A 26,632-nucleotide genomic window follows, 5' to 3' on the forward strand; every position below is an offset into this window, starting at 1 on the left:
CTTTTGTAATAAGGAAATTAGACCTTTTGTAGTTGCTATTTGTTTGCTATGCAGAATTTTTAATATTCCTATTTGGTTACATTTATTAATCTTTAATTTTATGATTTCTAGGGTTTATATCCTATTTGGAAAGTATCTCTCCACAGCAATCTTAATTTTTTTCTCCCGTTGTTTTCTTCTAATATTTTTATATGCCTTTTTTTAACATGTAAACATTTGCTCTGTTTAGAATTAATTTTGGTATAAGGATATCAAAGGCATCAGTGCCCACCCCGCGTATACATAGACAGTGGGAAACAGTTTTCTTTCTATAATTAGAAATAAATTTAGTTACAAAATCTGATACCTTTAAGAGATCATTTATATTTATGCTCAGTATAAATAACCTACATTCATCCTTGGCAGATTCCAGGTTTGGGTAGAGGTAATGGGGGAAGAGGATGAGAACCAGTAAGGGAAGAAACAATGTGGAGACAAGACCGGAGTGTCTCAAAGAAAGGTTAACTTTTCCAAATTCACAATCTGTAAGCACTGTGAAATCCTAGAGAGCTCCCCAGAACGTGCCAGGCTTTATATACAGTGATTCAGTCCTGGCCAGTGCAGACAAGGATCCCTCCCGAGAGTCCGGTGAACTGACTCCATCTTCTGAAGTCTTCTCAGGACCCCTCACCCAGAGTGGAATCCCCACACTTTGGGCCCAAAGTCTTCTGGCAGAGCCAGGCGGTCCGTCAGCCTTGCCGAATCAGAGGTGTCTCGAAGAAGGAAAACACTGGCTGTTCCTTCCGCTTACGGCGTGCAGTGCAGTCACCCGAGAGGAGCAGTGGAGGCCAGTGGCGATACACCCCCTACAACCCTGGGGTTCCGGAGTACTCTCAATGGAGCTTTTTGTCCCCGCCCCACGAGTACGGTCTTTGTAGCGTGCCGGGCGGGGGCGGAGCGGGGCGGGGCGAAGTCAGGAGCGGGCGAGGCCGAAGACGAACTGGAGGCGGGGCGGGGCCGAGACGCGGGGGCGGGTAGGAGCAGGGCCAGACAGGGATAAGGGGAGAGGTGCTGGGGGGCAGGGCGGGGCGGTGCCAGGGACGGTGCGGAGGCTAGGGAAGGAGCGGAGGCTAGGGAAGGAGCGGGGCCGAGGACCGGCCGGAGGTGGGACGATGCTCGGGGAAGGGGCGGGTTTGAGGCGGAGCCAGACGGGGGCGGGGCCGTGGCGGAACCAGGCCGGGAACCCGGCCGAGGGAAGGCCGGAGGTGGGGCGGGAAGGGGGCAGGGGTTCCCGCGCCGGGGGCTCCGCCCCCGCGCCTACCTCTCCTCGCCCCTGCCCCGCGCGCGCCCCCGCGCGGCGCGCCCAACCATTTGCCGGTTGAGGGCGGGGGGCGGTGGCGGCTTCCCCGCCCCTTGCCCGCCTCTCCTTCCTGCCGCCGGCCCGCCCGCCAGCCCGCCCGTAGCCGGCCGCTGCGCGAGGGAGGAGACGGCGGTCGGAGTGGCGCGGGCAGCGGAGGTGCGGAGGGACGAAAGCCGACTGCGGAGAGATGCTGGGCGTGGCGGCAGGAATGACCAACAGGTAAGGGCCGGGCGCCGTCGCAACTGCGCTGCGCTCGGCACCCGCCACGTCGGCGGCGAACCAATTCCCCGGCCTTCCCGCGGGCCTGGGTGCCGGTCGTGGGTGGGCGGCCTCTCTCCCAGTGCTCCGGCCTCCGTCCGAGCCCCTCGGCGGCCGCGGAGCCGGGCGCAGAGCTGGGCCGTGTCCCCCCAGGCCCAGCCGCCCGCAGCCACGCTTCCGCAGTACCCCCGCGGCGCGCTCCGACCCGGGCTGGCGGCCCCTGGTGAGAGGTTCCACTAGTTATTGGTGACGTGTCCACTGTCGCCTAAACACTTCGAGGGCTTAGCACAGCACCCGACAACAGATGTTTGTTGAGCGAATAATTCATGTTCTAGCCGTTGGAACACGTTATATAGACCAGCGGCTCACAAACGTCTTGGTCTTAGCACCCATTTTAAAAAATAAAAGAAATTTTTGCTTGTGATGTTATGCCAATAGATATTTACTGGATTAGAAGTGAAAACTGAGACATTTAAAATATTTAATTCATTAAAGAAACAGGAAATCCGTGATATGTTAACAGACATAACATTTTTATGAAAATAGTATTTTCCTAAACAAAAAATCAGTGCAACGAATGGTGTTTTTACATTTTGCAAATCTCTTAAATGTCTAGCATAGTAGAAGGACAACCAGAGTTTCCTAAATGCTTTGCATTCAGTCTGTTGCGATGTGTTTTTTGACTGCACTGTGTGAAGAAAATCTGGTCTTAACACAAATACCTACCTAGTTGGAAAGGGAGGAGTGTTTTAATAGCTTTTGCAGATAATTGTGGATATTCTTTGCTACTACATTCAAACTAGATAAATGGTAGTTTCTTAAAGATTAGTTTGGATGTGGAATCTGAAGCCTTACCAGTGAACTTTTCACTCCTACATAAAAATTCACTGGTCTGATTTGCAGTGTGAATGGACTTGTTACCCATTGTAACATCATATGTTTGTCATTTGGAAAATATTGGTTCATAGAGTTAGGCAGATCTTCCAAATGCTGACACATTTCATCATACAATACCACTAGATAATATTTGTCAATATCACCACTGATTTCATTAGAAAAGTTTTGAAGTATTGAGAACCTGTCACACTCTAGGCGGTGGGAACAAGTTTCCTCTCATTCTGAATTTCACTCGAAAGTTTGATTTTTATTATTGGCAGGAAACTACTGTCAGTTGTTTTCCTCAAAGTGACAGGCTCACTTTTTTGAGTTCCAAGAAATGTCTACCAAATACAAGTCTAAAAACCATAGTTTATCACTTATTATTTCAAGTAAAAATGGTATACCATGAAGAAAGCATTCGATTCACCTCATCACTCAGTGACACATGCTTTTCCTGGAGACAACCATCTTACTTTGGTATGCAGCAGAACTGCTTTATGCATACCTCCCTTTTCATCACAAGTAACAAGAAGGTCAAGGGTCAAGATTTAATAATGTTAATAATTTGTACCACTTCATCCAGGACATTTTTTTGTTTTTGAAAAATTTACTGAATATTAAGTCGATACAAAATTTAAGATATAAGATATAAAGAATAATGTTACAGTGGCTACACAGTATGAATAAAGAATATAAATTGTTTCCTTTTAAGACCCTTGAACTGATCTAGTGTCCCTCCTTGATCTCATCCTGGTCCCATCCTGAATTTGCTGTTAGCAATCCTTTCCTTTTTTTCTTTTATTTTCTTTCATTCTTTTTTTTTTTTTTTGTATTAAGTACATTCATGTTGGATGACCATTACCACCAGCCATCTATCTCTGGAATTCTTTTCCCCCTGCAAAACTGAAATTCTATACCCATTAAATAACAACTTTCTGTTGCTCCCTCCTGCCAGCCCCTGGTAACTCCTATTATGTTTTCTGTCTCTGATTTTGACTGTTCCAGGTAATTCATATAAATGGAATCAATCACACAGTATTTGTCTCTCTGTGATTGGCTTATTTCATTCACTTAGCATAATGTGCTCAGGGTTCAACCATGTTGTAGCATGTCAGAATTTCCTGACTTCTTAGAACTGAATAATATTCCATTGTATGTGTGCATTCATTTGTTTTATTTATTCATCCTTTGATGGTTACTTGGGTTGCTTCTGTGTTTTAGCTATTGTGAATAATGCTTCTATGAACATGGGTATGCATTCTTTAATTGAAATTTTTATAGATTCCGATGCAGTTATAAGAAGTAATTCAGAGAGATCCAGTGTATCCTTTACCCAGTTTCCCCAATAATAATATTTTGCAAAGAAGTAGTATAGTATCACAACCATGTTGGTAGTAATACAATCCATCAGTCTTATTCAGATTTCCCAGTTGTAGTCATCTGGGTGTGTGTATGTGTATTTAGTTCTGTGTAATTTTACCACAAGTGTTGGTGCATGTGTCTTATCACCACAGTCAAAATACAGAACAGTGAGTTCTAGCATCACAAGGATCCCTCATGTTGCCATGTTATACCCACACCCACCTCCATGTTTTCTTCCTCCTTCTTAAAGCCTGGAAACCACTCATCTGTTCAACATTTCTAAAATGTTGTCATTTCAAAATTTATATAAGTAGATTCATATAACCTTTTGGGGTTGCCTTTTTTAAAATTCAGCTTAATTCCCTGGACATGCCTCCAAGTTGTGCATATCATAGTTCCTCATCATGGCTGAATAGTACTCCATGCTACAAGTATGGAACAGTCTTTCGCCAGTTGAAGGACATTTAGTCTGTTTCCAGGTTTGGGCTCTTAGTAATAAAACTGCCGTGAACGTTTGTGGACAGGTTTTTATGTAGATGCAAGTTTTCCTTTCTCTGGGATAAATATCCAAGAGTGCAATTTCTGGGTTGTATGGTAATTTCGTGTTTCACTTTCTAAGAAACTGCTGGACTATTCCGAAGTGGCTGTAGCATTTTTTCTTTCTTTTCTTTCTTTCTTTCTTTCTTTCTTTCTTTCTTTCTTTCTTTCTTTCTTTCTTTCTTTCTTTCTTTTTCTTTCTCTTTCTCTTTCTTTCTTTCTTTCTTTTTCTTGCTTGCTTGCTTGCTTGCTTGCTTTTCTCTTTCTTTCTTTTTCTTTCTTTCTTTAAGATTTTATTTATTTATTTGACAGAGAGAGGGACAGCGAGAGAGGGAACACAGGCAGTGGGGGAGCTGGAAAGGAATAGAAGCAGGCTTCCCGCTGAGTAGGGAGCCCCATGCAGGGCTCGATCCCAGGAGCCTGGGATCATGACCTGAGCCGAAGTCAGACGCTTAACGACTGAGCCACCCAGGCACTCTGTGGCTGTACCATTTTCATCAAGGATGTTTAAAAGGGAAGTTGGCATTCTTTTCCTGCAAGTCCATGGAGGTAAAGAATTCAGTTGCACCACTTAGCAACCAGCACTTATACCCACCTTTGCTTTTGCATTATTAGTGAAAGTGTCACTGCAGTGCAAAAGACTACAGCAACTTTTTCAGAACTTCTTAGTAGTATTATGAAAAGAGATTTGATCTCCCAGACCTCTTGTAAAAGTCTTGGAGATATCTCCACCACCTCTACCTCCTCCAGGGTTTTGAGACCACATTTGGAGAACCGCTGATAATGACATAATCCTAAATGATGAGGGAGGTGGATATTTGGTATATTTTTAAAAGACTATATAGAAAGATTTTTCTTAAAATATATATTAAAGGCTTGTTGTTCTGTGTGCTCTCTAGTTTGGGGGAGTTTTAGTGGGACTTACTAAGACTTGAAGAACCACTACAAAAAAAGCAGTTTTCTGCTCTTAAGGATTTTCCTGACAAGATAGCCAGTGTTGTTATGAAAAGGAAAAATGTCATGGCAGTGAGTACTAAAACTTCAGTGCTCTGTGCCTTTTTGTATGGGTGAGGAAGTTGGGCTCTTCATTTTTAAGAAAACCAGTGAAAATTAGGTGGTGGAAAGATAACCATCAGTTCTGGTTGTTCCATGCCCTACAAGCTTAGAGAAAACAACTGATCAGGACTGTTGTCTTTGAATTTTTTAAAAAAGTTTTATCATTGACATACAACGTTATATTAGTTTCAGATGTACAAATATACAGCATAGTGATTAGACAGTTCCATACATTGCAAAATACCACAATAATAAATGCAATTATCATCTGTCACCATACAATGTTATTAAAATATTATTGATTATATTCCCTCTGTTGAGCTTTTCATCCCCTTGACTTATTTTAGAACTGGAAGTTTGTACCTCTAAATCCCCTTCTCCTGTTTTGCCCTTGTTCCCAGTCCTCCACCCTGACACCACCCCCCCCCAACACACACACAACCAACCACCAGTTTGTTCTCTGTATTTATGAGTCTGTTTCTGTTTGGTTTGTTCACTTTTTATATTTGGATTCCACATATTATCATTCCCATCCCTTTCCTCTGTGGTGACCCCTGGAACCATCTTCTGGACAGCTCTTTCTCTTGGCAAATGTGGGTACAGCACTTGAGCTTTCTTTTCTTCCTAGAGAGGGCCTTTCTGCCCCTTCATTGGGTCAGAGAACCTTCAACAGCTAAAGCAGATCTATAATGGGAGAGCAAAGCTTTGCTCTTAGAGTCTCTATTTTTTTTTTTAAAGATTTTATTTATTTATTTGAGAGAGAGAATGAGAGAGAGAGAGAGAGAGAGCATGAGAGGGGGGAGGGTCAGAGGGAGAAGCAGACTCCCCGCAGAGCAGGGAGCCCGATGTGGGACTCGATCCCAGGACTCCAGGATCATGACCTGAGCCGAACGCAGTCGCTTAACCAACTGAGCCAACCAGGCGCCCCCTAGAGTCTCTATTTTTAATAGTGTTATGTTTGTTCTTCAGATAATCATTTAAATAAACCCCAGTGTAGGTCGTGTTCTTAGTTAAGGTTGCACTTAAATAGAAGGCAAAACATCTCAGGCTGTTTGTCGATTTTACATTTCTTGTAATTATGCTTTAAGCTGTGGTTTCCCACCCACAGGAATATCATCTACATTACATGCTGGACTGTTGCCATGTTACCTTCTAAAAATTTCAATTTTAAGATACTTGAGAAGCAAGGGCTGTTCTTCCTGCTGCACACACTGTGCATTCTGCCCCACAGTGGTTTTACCCCCCCCATACCAACATCATCTCTTCTCTTTTATTTGATCTCATCAGACATTTCCACACTGGAGTTCACCGGGGGAGAGGAGGAAGCATTTTCCTGCATATTTCTTTATTTTTTTCATGTTGGAGCATATTTTGGAGTTTGAGGAGTCCACAAGAAAATTTAACATAGATAGGGGTTGGGAAGTTATAGATAAATCAGGCTCTGAATAGTGTGTTCTGTGTGGGGTAGGAAAAAGGGTGCTAGAAATTGAGTTTGAATGCTGACGGATGTGTTGGGGGTGGGAGACACCTGAAGTCTGGAGTCTTACCAGGATGTCTGAGGGGTAGGTATGATAAAGTGAGAGAAAGGATTAAAGATGTTTATAAAAAATGTTTACATACACACACAGTCTCTGTGTACAAATATGGAATCATACTCATACTGTTCTGCAATTACTTTTTTTTAGGATTTTTAAAAAATGTAAAATACATATAACAAAATGTACCATCTTAATAATTTTTCAGTGTGCATTCAGTGGCATTAAATACATTCACACTGGTGTGCTGCCATTGCCATTAGCCATCTCCAGAACTTTCTCATCATCCCACACTGAAACTCCAGGTGATTAAACAGTGTTTCCTCATTTCTGGCAATTTTTTTTAATTTAATAAGCTGTCTTACAGGTTTTCCTGTGTAGCATATCTAGATCTACCATAATTTTTTAACTTTAGATTTAATGACTGTATAGTAGTTCACAGTATACGTGTGATAGATTTATATAACCAGCCCTTGATGGACATTTTGGTTCCAGGTTTTTGTTATTTCAAGTCCGTTAAACATCCGTGCCAGTGTTTCTGTAGGAGATCCCTGAGTGGGTGTGCATGGATGGTTGGGCCCATGTTCTAATCCCAGCTCTGTCCCTTCATGGCTCTATGGCCCTACCCAAGTCAGCCTCCTTAAGGCTTATTTTCTTTTTTCTTTCAAGATTTTATTTATTTGACAGAGAGAGAGACAGTGAGAGAGGGAACACAAGGGGAATGGGAGAGGGACAAGCAGACTTCCCGCTGAACAGGGAGCCCAATGCGGGGCTTGATCCCAGGACCCTGGGATCATGACTCGAGCCAAAGGCAGACGCTTAACGACTGAGCCACCCAGGCACTCCAAGGCTTATTTTCTTAATTTATAAAGTAATACCATCTATCTCAGAGAGTTGTTGTGAGAATTAAATATGAAGGCCAATATAAACATTTCTGAAAGATACAAATGAAACTGTTAGTAATTGTTGCCTCTGGAGAGGGTGTCTAGGAATCTAAGGAGTTTAGGAATCTAGAATGAGAGGGAAATTTTTTTACTGTATACCTTTTTGTACTGTTTTGATTTTTTTAACCATGTGCATGGAATCTGACATCATGCCAGGAACATAGTAGATGCTCAGTTAATGGTAACTATAGCTGTTGATGTTGATTTTTTCTATCATCCTGGTTCTTTTTTCCAAGCTTACAACTTCTGACTTCACTGTTAATGGCACTGATACAGTCACTTGCAATTTCTTCCGTTTTTTCACTCTCTGTACCCACATTCTTGCCGAGTTCCTACCGTAGAATTTTCTTTGAGTCCATACTGCTCTTTCTCACTCCTTTCTTACTTCTTTTCCACCCTCATTCTGATTCTCTTTCAAGTGAATGTGAGATAACAATAAGGCTGGGAAAGACTTTAGAGAATACAAAATAAAATACATATGCATATTAAACATTTGAGGTGGAACACACAATTCTGTGTGCGTTCCTGTTTGTCATTTAAATGTTGATAAAGTACAGATTCTTTTAAAGGTGTTAGAGGATTTGTGGTAGCATTTTTGTAGTATATGCTCTTTGTTAGCATGTACTGAAAAGACAATTACAGTAACATGAAGATTAAGAAATTTGCCTAGCATTTAAAAAATGGCTTCATATGTGAAAAAGTTAGAATCTACTAATATACTCAACACTTTTGTGCGTCTACTACAGTAGTCCACTCAACTCTTCCTTTATTTTTTAGGTCTGGAGTTGCATAGGGAGGTAATTTTATTTACCTCTCTTCAAGGCCACAAAGTGAGTTAATAGTAGGGTCAGGACTAGAGCCCAAATTTTGAAGGTAGTGTGGAGTCCTCTCTGCTGTACTACACTAGTTTGTTCTGTTACTTCATTCAAAGCGCATTGTTATGGTTTGTTACATATATATTTTATCTTCCTATCTAGATTGTAAGTGCCTTGAGGGCTGAGACTTTGATATTTCTGAGCCCCATTAACATAGTGGTTCTGGAAATGTCTGAATGAATTACTAAATGTTGCCTTAGATTGTTCTATTGCAAAGGTCCTGGATGTCCCCCTCTTTCAAGTGGATTCCTTTTGTGAAATGTGTTCTTGGGGACATGGGATTCGTAGGCATACATGATGGTAATTGTATTTCGTCGTTCCCAGAAACTTGGGTCTTCTTGCCCACCCATGTCCACTGCCCCCACATGGCACAGTCTGAGAGATTCTTTCCTATTGACAGACTTCTTTACTGATGCATCAGTTAAGCGACAAATACACCAGCTGCTTGAACAGATTGTAAATTATTTCTCATTGGCAAATGTTGTAGTTGTTGGTTTTGTTTTGTGAAAGCTGGGCACATTGCTACCCCTTATGGAATCTGCTTTACTAATACAGTACGGGAGAGAGGGTGGGCAGTTGCTGCCTCTCCCATAGCTTGTTGCTCCTCCTTCTCAATGCAGCATATTCCACAGAGTTTTTAATATGCAAGGTGCAGTGCAGGTGGAACTGTAGAGACCAAAAAGGCAGAGAAGACATGGTCCCAGCTCTCGAGTATCTTTGTTTAACTAGTCTGTCATTCATGTTGGCTCCAGATTTTCCTAAAGCACCACTTTGGTCATATTACTCCACCTTTCAAAATATTAAGAGGACTTCTTAATTGCCTGCCAAATAAAGTCCAAAGTCTAGAGCCTAAAGTTTAATGCTCTTTGTGGTCTGGCCCCAGCCTGTCTGATAGCTTTGTCACCCACTGTTCCCTTAGTCTTTATTTCACTAAACTCTCACTTGTTTGCCATTTTCTGAAAACATCTAGTGTTTCCCATCTCTGTGTCTTTGCTCATGCTGTTCTTTTGGGCCAGAAAATCATCTTCTCCTGTGTCTTCTTGGAACTTGGGACAGAATTGCCACTTCTCCCATGAAATAATGAGTTTCTGGAACACTTATTGAGCCCTTGTTGTATGGTTAGGGAGTTAGGGATTCGGAGCTTGTATCTGCTCTCCCAGAGCATTTTGACTTCATTTTTGGTAGTTACCAGCTTTTGTTTTGTGTTATCGTTGTTGGTATATATATGTCTAATCTTTTTGGCCAAATTGTTATCTCTGAAAGTAAAGGAATGTCTTAATCAAAATTCGTTAAATGTCCAAAGAAAAACAAACTAGATTTAAATGAACTTTATTTCTCCTTTTATTCCTTCATTTGTCAGTGAACTGAAAAGTTCAGAGTTGGTTCTGCTTAGTGCCTCTGACATCGTTTGAATAAAGCCACCGAACTTTGAGTAAGACAAGATAACTTTCACATTTGGTTTAACTTAATTCTACAGTGTAATGTATACTAGTGGCAGAGACCCAGCACCCACAGAACATTGGGAAGAAATTCAAATGGTGTTTAGTCATCCCTGCTTAGATGATTTCATTTCACTGCCAGGCCACTCATTTGAAAGCTTTCTTAGTGATAACCACTTTTTATTAATTACCTACTTTGACAAAAGGTACTTTAAAGGTGTTGAACATCTATGTAACAGATCTTACCTTCACAGCCACACCACGAAGTAGAGTGTTTAATGCCCATTTTACAGACGAGGGTATTAAGTTCAAGAGGCAAAGAGCTCACCAGGTCACACATGAGTGACAGCACTGGCGTTCACACTGTCGTCCCCCCAGAGGCCTGTGGCTCCTCCATTCACTTCACTGTTCAGTTGGTCAGAGCTCTCTGTAGTTCTTTGCTGAGATTTGAAGGTTTTTCTTTTACCTTAGCATGCCAACCAGCCTATTCAGTTTTATTCCCCACTACTCTTTCTTTTCATCATCTTATTGCCAGACATACCACAGTACTTCTTTTTGAACTTGGTTTTTCCTTTTTTGTAGTGTAGAGAGTTCCAAAGCTTGTGCTCAAGGCCCAGCCTAAGCTCTTCTGTCCCGAAGATGACTTCCCTGGCTGCTTCTACCTCTTATTAGTCTTTTCTTTCTTGGCGTCCTAGAGAACATATTGGATAAGATTAAACTCTTTACTTAAATTTAGTGTGTAGGTACTGTGTGCAACACACAAATGTCTGCTATTTTAATTTAGAACTCTTGGCTCTGCTTGCATGTACTAAAATAGTTTTTACAAATTTGAAGACATAGTTCCAATTCACTGTGCATTCATTGTGTATACTGTGCTGTGGGCTCTGAAGCATATCATTATAATATAGTGAGGGATCACACTTTGTATATACAAGTAGCATAGGAGGAGTTTTAAAAGCCTTTTAGAAATTTAAAGGAGGAAATGATCATTTGTCACCAGTTATTGTAGATTTATTGTTATTTACTTAATATGTGAGGATCAGTCAAATATTTGTTGAGCTCTCCCAGGAGGTAGAGACGTATCAGTCATGGCAGTGTTCAACCTGAGGCTGGTTTATTTGGAACGTTGAATCCAGTATAGCAGTACTCTCAGAACATGGGCTGCAGACCATCGACATGGGGTTCATACTAACTGCAGATTATTCATCCTATTCTCATACTTCTTGCGGGGGGGGCAATGTCATGATATCTGTACTTTAAAATTTTTTGTTATGGAGAATTTCAGATATATATAAAAAATAGACTAATATATCCCCATGTGCTACCACTCAGCTTCAATAATTATTGCCTGATGGTAAATCTTTGACTCATTCCTCTTTTTTCATTCCTCTCTTTCCTATGTCATATCATAAAGATTTTAATATGTATCCTTAAAAAATAAAGGCACTTCTAAAAAAAACTTCGAAATGTAACTACAACATCATTATCACACCTGAAAAAGATTACTAACAATTCCTTGATATCATCAACTACCCAGTTAGTGTTCAACTTTCCATTTATCTCAAGCATCCATTTTATTTTATAGTTTTTCTGAATTGGGATCTAAGAAAGGTTTACATGTTTGATAGATTGATAAATCTGTTAGTCTCTGTTGTTCATCAGACCCAGCAGCATGGTCAATTCTCTGGGTTTTCTTTTTACCTTATATATTCCAATCTTAGAGCTAAAGAATCTGGCAGTCTGGAAATGCCACCAGATGCAAACCAAAAAGCCACAACAAAGGACCGCTCTCTCTAGGCAAGGACCAAGAGAGAGAAAGTCTAACAAGACATAAAACATTTAGATAGTATGTGCTCTACTCCAGCCAAACACCCATGAAAAACTGTGGTCACATCCCTACTCATGCCGGTGAAGTCCAAGTGGGGAGCCTAGACTTGCGTCCTCACCAGGCTGGAACCTGACACTCCCACCACCCCTGTCATGGTGGGGTCAGGAAGAGGCCAACTAGGGAATCAGGACTTTCATCCTCACTGGTAATTACCATCCCCCCACTCCATTATCGGTGTCAGTGCAGACAATGTAGGGAACTAAAACTCTCATCCTTGCCCACCATTAATGAAGAGTTCCCGTCTTGTGTGTCAACAGAGGCCAGATGAGGAGCCCATATTTCTCCCTCTGTCTGGCAGTAATGAGGGAGCTCCTTTGCTAGAGAGATTTCAGAAAAAGCCAGTTTCATAACACAATAAAAATATTCATGTTTTATTAGGAAAACTTTTGTCATATCAAGAACCAAGAAAATCTTAAAGTGAAGAAAAAAAGACAATAAACAGATCTCAGCACCAAGATGACAGAGATGTTAAAATTATCTGACAAAGATTTTAAAGCAGTCATAATAAAAATGTTTCAGTAAGCAATAGTGAAGATGCTTGAAACAAATGAAGAAGTAGAAAGCCTCAGCAAAGAAATAGAAGATAAAATATAAAGAAGATTCAAATGGAAATTCTGCCACTGAAAAATAGAATAATGAAAATAAAAAGTTCAGTGGAGGGCTCAGCAGTGGATAGTTTCAACTGAACGGGACTGAAGAAAGAATCAGTGAACTAGAAGAATAAAATACTAGAAATTACCCAGTGTGAACAACAGAGAGAAAATAGACCTGGGGGGGGCAATGGGGGGAGGCCACGGAACAAAGCCTCAGGGACTTGTGGAACTATAAAAAAAAAGAGCTAATATTTGTGTCATTTGAATCCTGAAAGGAGAGGGAAAGACAGTGGGGTAGAAAAATACTAGAGGAAATAATGGCTGAAAATTTCCCCAAATTGGCAAGAAATGTAAATGCACCAACTCAAGAAGCTGCATAAACCACAAACAGGATAAACCCAAAGAAATTCCGGCCAAGACACATGATTAAACTTCTGAAAACTAAAGACATAAAAAAAACCTTGAAAGTAGGAAAAAAATGACATTTTGTCTTTATACAAAATATCCAACTCTTGGTTTTAGCCCAGGTCATGATCTCAGGGTCCTGGGATCGAGCCCCTCATTGGGCTCCAAGCTCATCAGGGAGTCTGCTTCTGGATTCTTTCTCTCCCTCGGCCCCTCCCCTGCTCATGCTCACTCTAAAATAAATAAATAAATATTAAAAAAAAAAGCAGAAATCTGTGAAATTGAAAACAGGAAATGAATAGAGAAAATCAATAAAACCAAAAGCTGGTTCTTGGAAAAGTTCAACAAAAGTGATAAGGCTATATCCAGGCTAAGAAAAAAAGAGAAGACATAAATTACTAATATCAGAAATGAAAGAGGGGATATCACTACAGATCCCAATGAAATCAAAAGGATAATAAAGGAATACAATGAACAATGCCCACACATTTGATAATTTACTAGAAATGGACCAATTCCATGAAAGACACAATCTGCTAAAACTCACACAAGAAAAAATAGATGATCTGAATAGGCCTGTATCTATTGAAAGAAACGGAATCAATATATAATAATCTTCCAAAACAACTCCAGTCCCATATGGGTTTACTGGTGAATTCTATTATGCCATTTTTCTACAGTTTTTCAGAGGATAAAACTAGAAGGAATACTTCCCAACACTTTCTGTGAAGCTTGTACTATCCTAACACCAAAGTCAGACAAAGGCATTACAAGAAAAGGAAACTTCAGACCAGTATCTCTTATGAACATAGATGTAAAAGTTATCAACAAAATATTAGCAAATTGAATCCAAAAAAGTATAAAAAGAATTACACATCATGACCAAATGGGATTATCCTAGGTATGCAAGATTGGTTTAACATCCAGGAAACAACTTTATTCATAATGCCCAAATACTAGAAACACCTCAGATGTCCTTCAGCAGGTAAATGCTTAAATGAAGTGTAGTTCCTCTGTCTCATGAAATACTATTCAGCAATAAAAAAGAATAGGCTATTTTTGTACAAGTTTGGATGGATCTTGAGATCCTTGAGGGCATTATACTGAATGAAATAAAAAGCCAATCTCAAAAGGTCACATACTGTGTGGTTCAATTTATATAACATTTTCTAAATATCAGAATTATAGAGATGGAAAACATTAGTGGTGGCCAGGGATTAGGAGGAGATGGGGATGGGGACAGAGGTTGGAGGGAAGTAGGGTATGGGTATGAAAGGGCAACATGGGGGATCCTTGTGGTGATGGAATGTTTTGTATCTTCACTCTACTAATACTAGTATCATTGTTGTGATTTTAGTGTGCTACATTTTTGTAAGATGTTACCATTTGAAGAAACTGGGTAAAGTGTATGTATAATTTCTTAGAACTGCATGTGAATCTACAATGATCTTAAAACATTTAATTTTTTAAAAAGATTTTATTATTTGACAGAGAGAGACAGAGCACAAGCAGGGGGAGCAGGAGAGGGAGAAACAGGCTCCCCGCTGAGTAGGGAGCCCAATGCGGGGCTCGATCCCAGGACTCTGGGATCATGACCTGAGCCGAAGGCAGATGCTTAACCGACTGAGCCACCCAGGTGCCCCAGAACATTTAATTTTTAAAAAAATGCATGTTTGCCTAAATGGGCAACAGTTAACATTTTTCCATCTGTTGCCCACTGAAACTTTTATAGACTTACTATACTGCTATTTTCCCAGACCATGCCTATTCTTAATTTTCATGGAAATTCTCTAAAAGTAAAATGGAGAGTCAGTTAGGGTAGGGAAAATAAATGTGTTTTGAGGACACCTGGATTAAATTATTGAGCTGTTCATTTCCTGCCTCACTTACCAAAAGCAGAGAGATATAGGACATTGAAGTGGTTATCTGGGTAATCCAGACTCCCTGTGTTGGACCCTCATGTCTTCAAAAGGGAATGGTTGAAAGGTCTTTTTTTCACATTTCTCTGTTTCTGTCAGAAACACAGGTTGGCTTCTCCAGATGCTGAATATCTAATTGAGAATTAGAGTGTTTAAAATTTGACATTTTGCATGGAAAGTTATAATTCCATCTCAGGTGCTTCTGCAGCAGAACTCAGTAATAATCTTTTCAGAGCTTCTGACGTGTTTGGAAAGGCTCCCACATTGTAAGATTGTCTGGAGCTGTACATTGGTGGCATTGCATCAACTGAGACATCAGACTGTCAATCATGACTTGTGTACTTAATAATATGTTAAGAACCATTGGCTGGTTCTTCAGTGCTTTGGAATTGATTACATATTTAGTCTTGTTCCCCAATCCTTACCTTTCTAGCTCCACTTGAGATTCATCCACCCCTACCCCCAACTGCCCTGGAGATGTGTGTTCTACACTTCCAGAGCTGTTTGAAATTAGGACTTATCTTTTTCTTTTGTTTCTTCATGTTTTTACATACCCTGTTTCCCCAACATTTTGTGTCCTTAGAGGCATTCCTAATCTTTCAAAATTCATTTCAAAAATCATCTTTTCCATGATATTATCCCTGATAATACATTTCCCTCTTCCTTACCCAGGGAAATGTTACACATGTCTTTCTTCCACTACCTTGTTTATTCTTAACATACAGTAACTGCTATGGTGTGAAACCTGGCATATAGCAGATAAGGGGCTATTTTCCACTTTAGACTCTGATTTCCTTCCGGGAAATAATTTTTCTCCATTCACCTTTGTGTTCCAAGATCTAGCAAGAGTGCCTGACATTAGGTGCTCAATAAGTAAATGAGTTAGAGAAATATGAACATTCTTATTTTCACACTAAAAACTGGAGGTTTGGAAATTTAAAATATGTATTCAGAGTACAAGGCTGACCTGGGAGGAACTGGAGCTTGGATCTAGTAACTGACTTAAAGAATAATGGTTTTTCTATCTGGGGTGTCTGGCCCATTGACATTAGTATACCTTCCACCTTACTGAAATGAAAAGAGCCATATGTTTTCACTAATCTGTGCCAATTAGACATTACAAATGGGAAATGGCACACATGGAGAGTAAGAGCATTGATTCTGGAGCTAAACTGTCTGTGCTCATATCCCAGCTTCTTACCTGTTGGTAATTGCCTGACTTCTCTCTGCCTCATGTGTAAAATGAGGGTAATAGTACTCATCTCCTGTGATTGTCATCATTAAACAAGTTACCATGTGTAAAACATTTAGAACAGTGCTTAGCACGTTTTTACCTCATTCTCAGGCTGCCTCTCTACTCTTTAAGAGTATGTTGCTCTTGCAGTGTGAGCCCCTCTGGTTAAGGTGGTATCTGGAAGCCCATTGGAGTGTGGATAACTTCCTGCTCACACCTAGTGATCCCTGTTTATTGGCCAATTGCCACACCATTGAAGGATGTAGTTAATGTTTGTGTCGTTTATAGCTGAACTAGCAAAGCCTAGCTGTTCATTACTTAGCAAACCTGTCTCTAAATTGGGTGACCCTTTTTAAGGCAGTGGTAGAGGGGAGCCTGGGTGGCTCAGTCATTAAGCGTCTGCCTTCAGCTCAGGTCATGATCCCAGGGTCCTGGGATCGAGCCCCATATTGGCTCCCTGCTCAGCAGGAAACCCACTTCTCCCTCTCCCACTCCACCTGCTTGTGTTCCCTCTCTCACTGTCTCTCTCTCTCTGTCAAATAAATAAATAAAATCTTTAAAAAAAAAAGGCAGTGGTAGAAATAGTTTCATGTTGAATATAATGTAGAGTTTAGAATGTCCAATGAGAGATATGAAAAAAAATCTGTAAAGGGCAAAATAAGTTGCTTATGAAGACTTTTTAAAAGCACTTGCAAATCATTTGAATGATAATTATGTCCATTTTTTTAATGGAAAGCAACATTTCCTGAATGATGCTTGTGTTTTAATTAAAATTTTCTCCAGTTTTTTTTAAGATTTTATTTATTTATTTATTTATTTGAGAGAGCGAGCTTGCACCAGCAGTGGGAGGGGCAGAGGGAGAAGCAGACTCCCTACAGAGAGGGGCTGGACTCCTGGGATCATGACCTGAGCCAAAGGCTTAACCAACTGAGCCACCCAGGTGCCCCCTCTCTTTTTTTTTTTTAAGATTTTTTATTTATTTGAGAAAGAGAGTGCAAGCAGGAGGGAGGGGCAAAGGGAGAGAGAGGGAGAGAGAGGCAGACTCCCCACCGAGCATGGAGCCCTAACCAGGCTTGAGCTCACGACCCTGAGATCATGACCTGAGCCAAAATCCAGAGTTAGTTGCTTAACCACCTGAGCCACCCAGGTGCCCCAAAACTTGCTTCTTTTCAATAGATGCCTTTTCTGACTGTAATTGTGACTAATGTGCAACTGAGGAGATTAAAGGACTGATTTAGAGTTCTGATTTCATTACATGATAAGAAGAAAGAATGGTGGACTTCATCAGGTAGAGTTGTGTTTGAAGTTAAATATAATATACATTTTGAGGGGTGCCTGGGTGGCTCAGGGTTAAGCGACCAACTCTTGGTTTCGGCTCAGATAATGACCTCAGGGTCCTAAGATGGAGCACCGCATGGGGCTCTGCAGTCAGCAGGGAGTCTGCTTGGGATTCTTTACCTCTTCCTCTCCCTCCCCGTCGGCCCTTCTCCCCCAACCTCATGCACATTCTCTCTCTCAAATAAATAAATAAATAAATAAAACCTTTAAAATATATACACATTTTGAGTAAAGCTTTTTCCTCACTCTTGGATTACAAATGGCAGTTAGACTCTGACTTCCCATGCAGCTGGTGTGCTTCCACACTTAGTGATCATGGGTTTGAACTTGAAGTTGCTGGGAAGGAGACCAGTCATATTCCAGGGTGCTAGACAACCAGGCAGGACTTGGTTGAGAATTACCAGCATCCTCCATGTCATCACTGAAGGACAATGTGGGGGAAAGGTGGAATTTGGTGAGCTTGAGAATGTCTGTTCAAGCTCTTAGAACATGGTGGTGAGAGAATCTTCAGCACAGGCTTGCCAACTGCTGGCTCCAAGTGGCTGGACACCCTCTGAGGTAGTGGTTCAGATTTTGGTCTTGGGCTCCCAGAGACAGAAACAGTCACATAAAAACAGATAAAAACAGAAGTAGTCATATTAAAATGACATGTGCTAAGCCCGTAATTAAAGAAGGGACCTTTGGCATTTTGACTTAGGCCTTCTGCCCAGCTAAAGCATATAAATATAGGTTAAAATTTAGCATGATTCCTCAGGCTTGACTTGAATGCCTGTCTCTTATTCTAATGGGAAAGTTTAGAACAAAATAAATATTCATTCACTACATTCAAATTTTCTCATTTAAAGTGTGTGTGGGAAAATGATGTACAAAATATCACAGTTTAGGGTCATTGCCCACATTAAAATACATCTATGGATTCCCTTGGGTTTTAGGGAATTGCTGTCAGAATAGGTCTTTCTTTGGAATACAGTGTAAATTTTGTCGCAGTAAAGCACGTTTTAGGGAATATCATGTAGTCTTCTTTAGAATCTTAAAATGGAGTAATTCATCCATCAAATGAGCAGCCTTTTGTTTTAGGAGTGTGGGTAGTGATATTTTTGTAATAGTCATGAATCCTTTGTAAACATGGCTAAAAACTAGTTTTCTGTTTTAAAATGAGTCCAAGAAAGTAAGAGTTTTGTGACTAGTCCATTGATTTCTGGAAAGTTCTGTTAGCACTTAGCCCATTTCAGGTGATTGAATATATTTACACAACTGAGGGTAATGATAAAAAACAAAACAAAACAAAACACTATGTTTAAAAATAGTTTGAAGATCTTAAGGGAGAGGCTCTCATCTTTTCCCCATTGAGCATGATATTCACTGTGGGGTTTTCACAGATGCATTTTATGAACTTGAGGAATGTTCCCTCTTGTCCCTATACTCTGAAGAGTTTTAATCAGGAAAGGATGCTGTATTTTGTCAAGTGTTTTTTCTGCATCAATTGAGAGGCCCATATGGTTCTTCTCTTTCCTCTTATTAATGTATTATATCACATTGATTCATTTGCAAATGTTGAACCACCCTTGCATCCCGGGGATAAATCCCACTTGGTCGTGGTGGATAATCTTTTTAATATATTGTTGGATCCTGTTAGCTAGGATTTTGTTGAGAATTTTGGAATCCATATTCATCAGGGATATTGGTCTGAAATTCTCCTTTTTGATGGGGTCTTGCCTGGTTTGGGGATTAAGGTAATGCTGGCCTCATAAAATGAGTCTGGAAGCTTTCCTTCTGTTTCTGTTTTTTGAAACAGCTTCAGGAGAATAGGTCATTTCTTTTTCGAATGTTCGGTAGAATTCCCCAGGGAATCCATCAGGCCCTGGACACTTGTTTTTTGGGAGGTTTTTGATCACTGCTTCAATCTTGTACCTGGTTATTGGCCTCTTCAGGTTGTCAGTGTCTTCCTGTTTCAGTCTTGAGAGGTTATAGGCTTCAAGGAAGGCATCTATTTCATCCAGATTGCTCAGTTTCTTGGCATATAGTTGTTGATAATAATTTCTAATAATTGTTTCTATTTCCTTGGTGTTGTGATCTTTCCCCTTTCATTCATAATTTTATTAATTTGGGTTCTTTCTCTTTTTTTTAATATTTCCAAATTTTTTATTGTTATGTTAATCACCATACATTACATCATTAGTTTTTGATGTAGCGTTCCATGATTCATTGTGCATAACACCCAGTGCTCCACGCAGAACGTGCCCTCTTTAATACCCATCACCAGGCTAACCCATCCCCACACCCCCCTCCCCTCTAGAACCCTCAGTGTGTTTTTCAGAGTCCATCGTCTCTCATGGTTCATCTCCCCCTCCGATTTACTCCCCTTCATTATTGCCCTCTGCTATCTTCTTCTTCTTCTTCTTTTTAACATATATTGCATTATTTGTTTCAGAAGTACAGATCAGTGATTCAACAGTCTTGCACAATTCACAGCGCTCACTGTAGCACATACCCTCCCCAATGTCTATCACCCAGCCACCCCATCCCTCCCACCCCACCACCACTCCAGCAACCCTCAGTTTGTTTCCTGAGATTAAGAATTCCTCATATCAGTGAGGTCATATGATACATGTCTTTCTCTGATTGACTTATTTCACTCAGCATAACACCCTCCAGTTCCATCCATGTCGTTGCAAATGGCAAGATCTCATTCCTTTTGATGGCTGCATAATATTGCATTGTGTATATATACCACATCTTCTTTATCTATTCATTTGTCGATGGACATCTTAGCTCTTTCCACAGTTTGACTATTGTGGACATTGCTGCTGTAAACATTGGTGTGCACATACCCCTTTGGATCCCTACATTTGTTTCTTTGGGGTAAATACCCAATAGTGCAATTGCTGGATCGTATGGTAGCTCTATTTTCAACTGTTTGAGGAACCTCCATACTGTTTTCCAGAGTGGTTGCACCAGCTTGCATTCCCACCAACAGTATAGGAGGGTTCCCCTTTCTCCGCATCCCCACCAACATCTGTCGTTTCCTGACTTGTTAATTTTAGCCATTCTGACTGGTGTGAGGTGGTATCTCATTGAGGTTTTGATTTGGATTTCCCTGATGCCGAGTGATTTTGAGCACTTTTTCATGTGTCTGTTGGCCATTTGGATGTCTTGTTTGGAAAAATGTTCCTGTCTTCTGCCCATTTCTTGATTGGATTAATGTTCTTTGGGTGTTGAGTTTGATAAGTTCTTTATAGATTTTGGATACTAGCCCTTTATCTGATACATCATTTGCAAATATTTTCTCCCATTCTGTCGGTTGTCTTTTGGTTTTGTTGACTGTTTCTTTTACTGTGCAAAAGCTTTTTATCTTGTTGAGGTCCCAATAGTTCATTTTTGCCCTTGCTTCCCTTAGCTTTGGCGATGTTTCTAGGAAGAAGTTGCTGCGGCTGAGGTCGAAGAGGTTGCTGCCTGTGTTCTCCTTTAGGATTTTGATGGACTTCTGTCTCACGTTTAGGTCTTTCAACCATTTGGAGTCTATTTTTGTGTGTGGTGTAAGGAAATGGTCCAGTTTCATTCCTCTGCATGTGGCTGTCCAATTTGCCCAACACCATTTGTTGAAGAGACTGTCTTTTCTCCATTGGGCATTCTTTCCTGCTTTGTCGAAGATGAGTTGACCATAGAGTTGAGGGTCCATTTCTGGGCTCTCTATTCTGTTCCATTGATCTATGTGTCTGTTTTTGTGCCAGTACCATACTGTCTTGATGATGACAGCTTTGTAATAGAGCTGGAAGTCCGGAATGGTGATGCCGCCAGCTTTGCTTTTCTTTTTCAACACTCCTCTGGCTATTAAGGGTCTCTTCTGGTTCCATACAAATTTTAGGATTATTTGTTCCATTTCTTTGAAAAAAGTGGATGGTATTTTGATGGGGATTGCATTGAATGTGTAGATTGCTCTAGGTAGCATTAACATCTTCACAATGTTCTTCCAATCCATGAGCATGGAACGTTTTGCCATTTCTTTGTGTCTTCCTCAATTTCTTTCATGAGTATTTTATAGTTTTCTGAGTACAGATCCTTTGCCTCTTTGGTTAGATTTATTCCTAGGTATTTTATGGTTTTGGGTGCAATTGTAAATGGGATCGACTCCTTAATTTGTCTCTTTTCTGTCTTGTTGTTGGTGTATAGAAATGCCACTAATTTCTGTGCATTGATTTTATATCCTGCCACTTTACTGAATTCCTGTATGAGTTCTAGCAGTTTTGGGGTAGAGTCTTTTGGGTTTTCCACATAAAGTATCATATATCTGCAAAGACTGAGAGTTTGACTTCCTTTTTGCCGATTTGGATGCCTGTGACTTCTTTTTGTTGTCTGATTGCTGTGGCTAGGACTTCTAATACTATGTTGAATAGCAGTGGTGAGAGTGGACATCCCTGCCGTGTTCCTGACCTTAGGGGAAAGCTCTCAGCTTTTCCCCATTGAGAATGGTATTTGCTGTAGGTTTTTCATAGATGGCTTTTATGATATTGAGGTATGTACCCTCTATCCCTATACTCTGAAGAGTTTTGATCAAGAAAGGATGCTGTACTTTGTCACATGCTTTTTCTGCATCTCTTGAGAGGATCATATGATTCTTTTCTTTCTTTTGTTAATATATTGTATCACGTGGATTGATTTGCGGATGTTGAACCCACCTTGCAGCCCAGGGATAAATCCCACTTGGTCATGGTGAATAATCCTTTTAATGTACTGTTGGATCCTATTGGCTAGTATTTTGGTGAGAATTTTTGCATCCATGTTCATCAAGGATATTGGTCTGTCATTCTCCTTTTTGATGGGGTCTTTGTCTGGTTTGGGGATCAAGGTAATGGTGGCCTCATAAAATGAGTTTGGAAGTTTTCCTTCCATTTCTGTTTTTTGGAACAGTTTCAGGAGAATAGATATTAATTCTTCTTTAAATGTTTGGTAGAATTCCCCTGGGAAGCCATCTGGCCCTGGGCTTTTTTGTTTGTTGGGAGATTTTTGATGACTGCTTCAATTTCCTTAGTGATGATAGGTCTGTTCAGGTTTTCTGTTTCTTCCTGGTTCAGTTTTGGTAGTTGATACATCTCTAGTAATGCATCCATTTCTTCCAGGTTATCTAATTTGCTGGCATATAATTGCTCATAATATGTTTTTTTTTTTATTTTTTTATTGTTATGTTAATCACCATATATTACATAATTTGTTTTGGTGTACTGTTCCATGATTCATTGTTTGTTCATAACACCCAGTGCTCCATGCAGAATGTGCCCTCCTCAATACCCATCACCAGGCTAACCCATCCCCCCACCCTCCTCCCCTCCAGAAACCTGTTTGTTTTTCAGAGTCATAATATGTTCTTATAATTGTATTTTGTATTGTACAAATTGTACAAAGTAATTTGTATTACTTTGGTGTTGGTTGTGATCTCTCCTCTTTCATTCATGATTTTGTTGATTTGGGTCATTTCTCTTTTCTTTTTGATGTCTGGCCAAGGGTTTTCAATCTTGGTAATTCTTTCAAAGAACCAGCTCCTAGTTTCGTTGATCTGTTCTACTGTTCTTGTGGTTTCTAGTTCATTGATTTCTGCTCTGATCTTTATTATTTCTCTTCTCCTGCTCGGTTTAGGCTTTATTTGCTGTTTTTTCTCCAGCTCCTTTAGGTGTAGGGTTAGGTTGTGTATTTGAGACCTTTCTTGTTTCTTGAGAAAGGCTTGTATTGCTATATACTTTTCTCTTAGGACTGCCTTTGCTGCAGCCCAAAGATTTTGAACCATTGTGTTTTCATTTTCATTGGTTTCCATGAATTTTTTAAATTCTTCTTTAATTTCCTGGTTGACCCATTCATTCTTTAGTAGGATGCTTTTTAGCCTCCATGTATTTGAGTTCTTTCCGACTTTCCTCTTGTGACTGAGTTCTAGTTTCAAAGCATTGTGGTCTGAAAATATGCAGGGAGTAATCCCAGTCTTTTGGTACCGGTTGAGACTTGATTTGTGACCTAGGATGTGATCTATTCTGGACAATGTTCCATGGGCACTAGAGAAAAATGTTTATTACGTTGTTTGGGGATGGAATGTTCTGAATATGTCTGTGAAGTCCATTTGGTCCAGTGTGTCATTTAAAGTCTTTATTTCCTTGTTGATCTTTTGCTTTGATGATCTGTCCATTTCAGTGAGGGGGGTGTTAATGTCCCCCACTCTTATTGTATTGTTGTCAATGTGTTTCTTTGCTTTTGTTATTACTTGCCTTATGTAACTGGCTGCTCCCATGTTAGGGGCATAGATATGTACAATTGTTAGATCTTCTTGTTGGATAGACCCTTTAAGTAGGATAGAGTGTTCGTCCTCATCTCTTATTACAGTCTTTGTTTTAAAATCTAATTTGTCTGATATAAGGATTGCCACCCCAGCTTTCTTTTGGTGTCCATTAGCATGGTAAATGGTTTTCCACCCCCTCACTTTTAATGTTGGGGTGTCTTTGGGTCTAAAATGAGTCTCTTGCAGACAGCATATTGATGGGTCTTGTTTCTTAATCCAATCTGATAGCCTGTGTCTTTTGATTGGGGCATTTAGCCCATTTACATTCAGGGTAACTATTGAAAGATAGGAATTTAGTGCCATTGTATTGCTTGTAAGGTGACTGTTACTGTATATTGTCTGTGTTCCTTTCTGGTCTATGCTGCTTTTAGGCTCTCTCTTTGCTTAGAGGACCCCTTTCAATATTTCTTGGAGGGTTGGTTTCGTGTTTGCAAATTCCTTTAGTTTTTGTTTGTCCTGGAAGCTTTTTATCTCTCCTTCTATTTTCAATGACAGCCTAGCTGGATTATAGTATTCTTGGCTGCATATTTTTCTCATTTAGTTGTCTGAAGATATCATGCCAGTCCTTTCTGGCCTGCCAGGTCTCTGTGGATAGGTCTGTTTCCAGTCTAATCTTTCTACCATTATAGTTTACATATCTCTTCTCCCGAGTTGCTTTCAAGATTTTCTCTTTGTCTCTGAGACTCGTAAGTTTTACTATTAGATGTCGGGGTGTTGACCTATTTTTATTGAGGTTCTCTGTGCCTCCTGGATTTTGATGCCTGTTTCCTTCCCCACTTTAGGGAAGTTCTCTGCTATTATTTGCTCCAATATACCTTCTGCCCCCTCTCTCTCTTTCTTCTTCTTCTGGGATCCCAATTATTCTAATGTTTCATTTTATCGTATCAGTTATCTCTCGAATTCTGCCCTCGTGATCCAGTAGTTATTTATCTCTTTTTTTCTCAGCTTCTTTATATTCCATCATTTGGTCTTCTATATCGCTGATTCTCTCTTCTCCCTCATTTATCCTAGCAGTTAGTGCCCCCATTTTTTATTGCACCTCATTAATAGCCTTTTTGATTTCAACTTGGTTAGATTTTAGTTCTTTTATTTCTCCAGGAAGCATTTCTCTAATAACTTCCATGCCTTTTTTAAGCCTAGCTAGTGTCTTTAAAATCATGATTCTGAACTCTAGGTCCGATATCGTACTAATGTCCTTATTTGGTAGGTCCCTGGCAGACAGTACTACCTCGTGTTCTTTTTGTTGAGGTGATTTTTTTCGTCTTGTTTTGTCCAGAAGAGAATAGATGAATGAGAGAGCAAAATGCTAACAGGTTAACAACGTCCCCAGAAAATATACTCTCAGCAAATCAGGAAAGACCTGAAACCAGGGGGAAAGAAAGGGAAAGAAAGAAAAAAGAAAGAAAAAAAAGAAAAAGATAAAGATAAAAACAAACAAAAACATAAAAAACAAAAACAGAATATGATCAAATATGATAAGGCTAGTACATAGATCAGTGCCACACACTAGATTCTGGGTGTATTTTGGTCTGTTAGAAGAAAGCGCCTCCTAAAATTTTAAAGAAAGACTTATATATGTACAAAATAAGGATTGATACAGTGAAGGGATGGAATATGACTGTAAAGATGAAAATTATAAAAAATTTTAAAAAAGGAATTGATAAGGTGCTTGAAAAAAGAAAGAAGAGGATTTAAAAAAAAGAAAGAAAAAAAGAGGGGAGAGAATGTGATCAGGCAGGAGACTAGATCAAAGCCGTACACTACAGATTTAGGGTATATTTTGATATGTTAGAGGAAACTCTATCTCAGAATTTTAGAGAGAACAACTTGTATATATATGCCAAAAATAAGGGTAACTACTATGAAGGGATAGAATATGACAAAAAATGAAAAACAAAATTTTTTTTAAAAAAGGTATTAATAAGATGTTGGTTAAAAAAGGGAAAAAGAAAAATTCAAAAAAAATTAACTTTGAAAGACTAATGAATCATGGTAAAAAAGCCATGAATTCTATGTGCAGTATTCCCCTAGCGCTGGAGTTCTGCCATTCTCATTGATCGGTAAACTTGGTCTTGGCAGGCTTTTCGTGCTCATCTTCTGGGGGAGGGGACTGTTGCCGTGGTTTACAAATGTCCTTGCCGGAGGCGGAATTGTCCTGCCCTTGTCGGTCCGGGCTAAGCAATCTGTTCCGGTTTGCTCTAGGGAGCTTTTGTTCCCTGCAAGCTTCCCGTACAGCTTTGGAGGACAAGAGTGAAAATGGCAGCCTCCCAATCTCTGCCCCGGGGGAGCCGAGAACTCGGGCCCTGCTCCTCAGTGCACCCCCAGAGAAAAGCAGTCAGTCACTCCCATCTCCCCGGTCTCCAGCCGTGCTCCGTGCTCACCTGGCCTGTGACCCAGCGTTTCTATCTCTGGCACCCGACCCCGTGTGGAGTGTCCAAACCCAGCAGATCCCTGCGGTGTGCTCCTGTGCCGCTCCTCCGGGTGGTGGAAGGGGAGTCTCCCCAGATCTGCCGCTTGTTGGGTCCCTGCTGGAGGAGCAGTGGCCCGACTGTGTCACGGATCCCGGTTTATGGCAACCCTGAGCTGAGAGCCCGCCCCTTGGCTCCGTCTCTGCAGCCGGCTTCCCTGGTCCGATACCTGGGAGCTCTGCCACGCTCAGGCACCCCCAGTCTTTCTGTGACCCCAAGGGTCCTGAGACCACACTGTCCCGCG

At 40.5% G+C, this 26,632-nt stretch overlaps 1 protein-coding gene across 1 annotated transcript in view; it reads left to right on the forward strand.

The window, feature by feature from the left end:
- Nucleotides 1-1,439: 1,439 nt before the first annotated feature.
- LIMS1 (LIM zinc finger domain containing 1) overlaps nt 1,440-26,632 on the forward strand; it is a 152,206-nt gene continuing 127,013 nt past the window's right edge. Inside the window, exon 1 of the mRNA XM_028091268.2 lies at nt 1,440-1,558. Coding sequence (XP_027947069.1) covers nt 1,527-1,558 — 32 coding nt within the window. The 5' untranslated portion in view covers nt 1,440-1,526. The remainder of the gene's footprint in view (nt 1,559-26,632) is intronic.

The sequence above is a fragment of the Eumetopias jubatus genome, unplaced genomic scaffold, assembly GCF_037043125.1.
Source record: "Eumetopias jubatus isolate StellerSeaLion01/CBP00866 unplaced genomic scaffold, mEumJub1_p1.0 scaffold_9, whole genome shotgun sequence".
Lineage (NCBI taxonomy): Eukaryota > Metazoa > Chordata > Mammalia > Carnivora > Otariidae > Eumetopias > Eumetopias jubatus.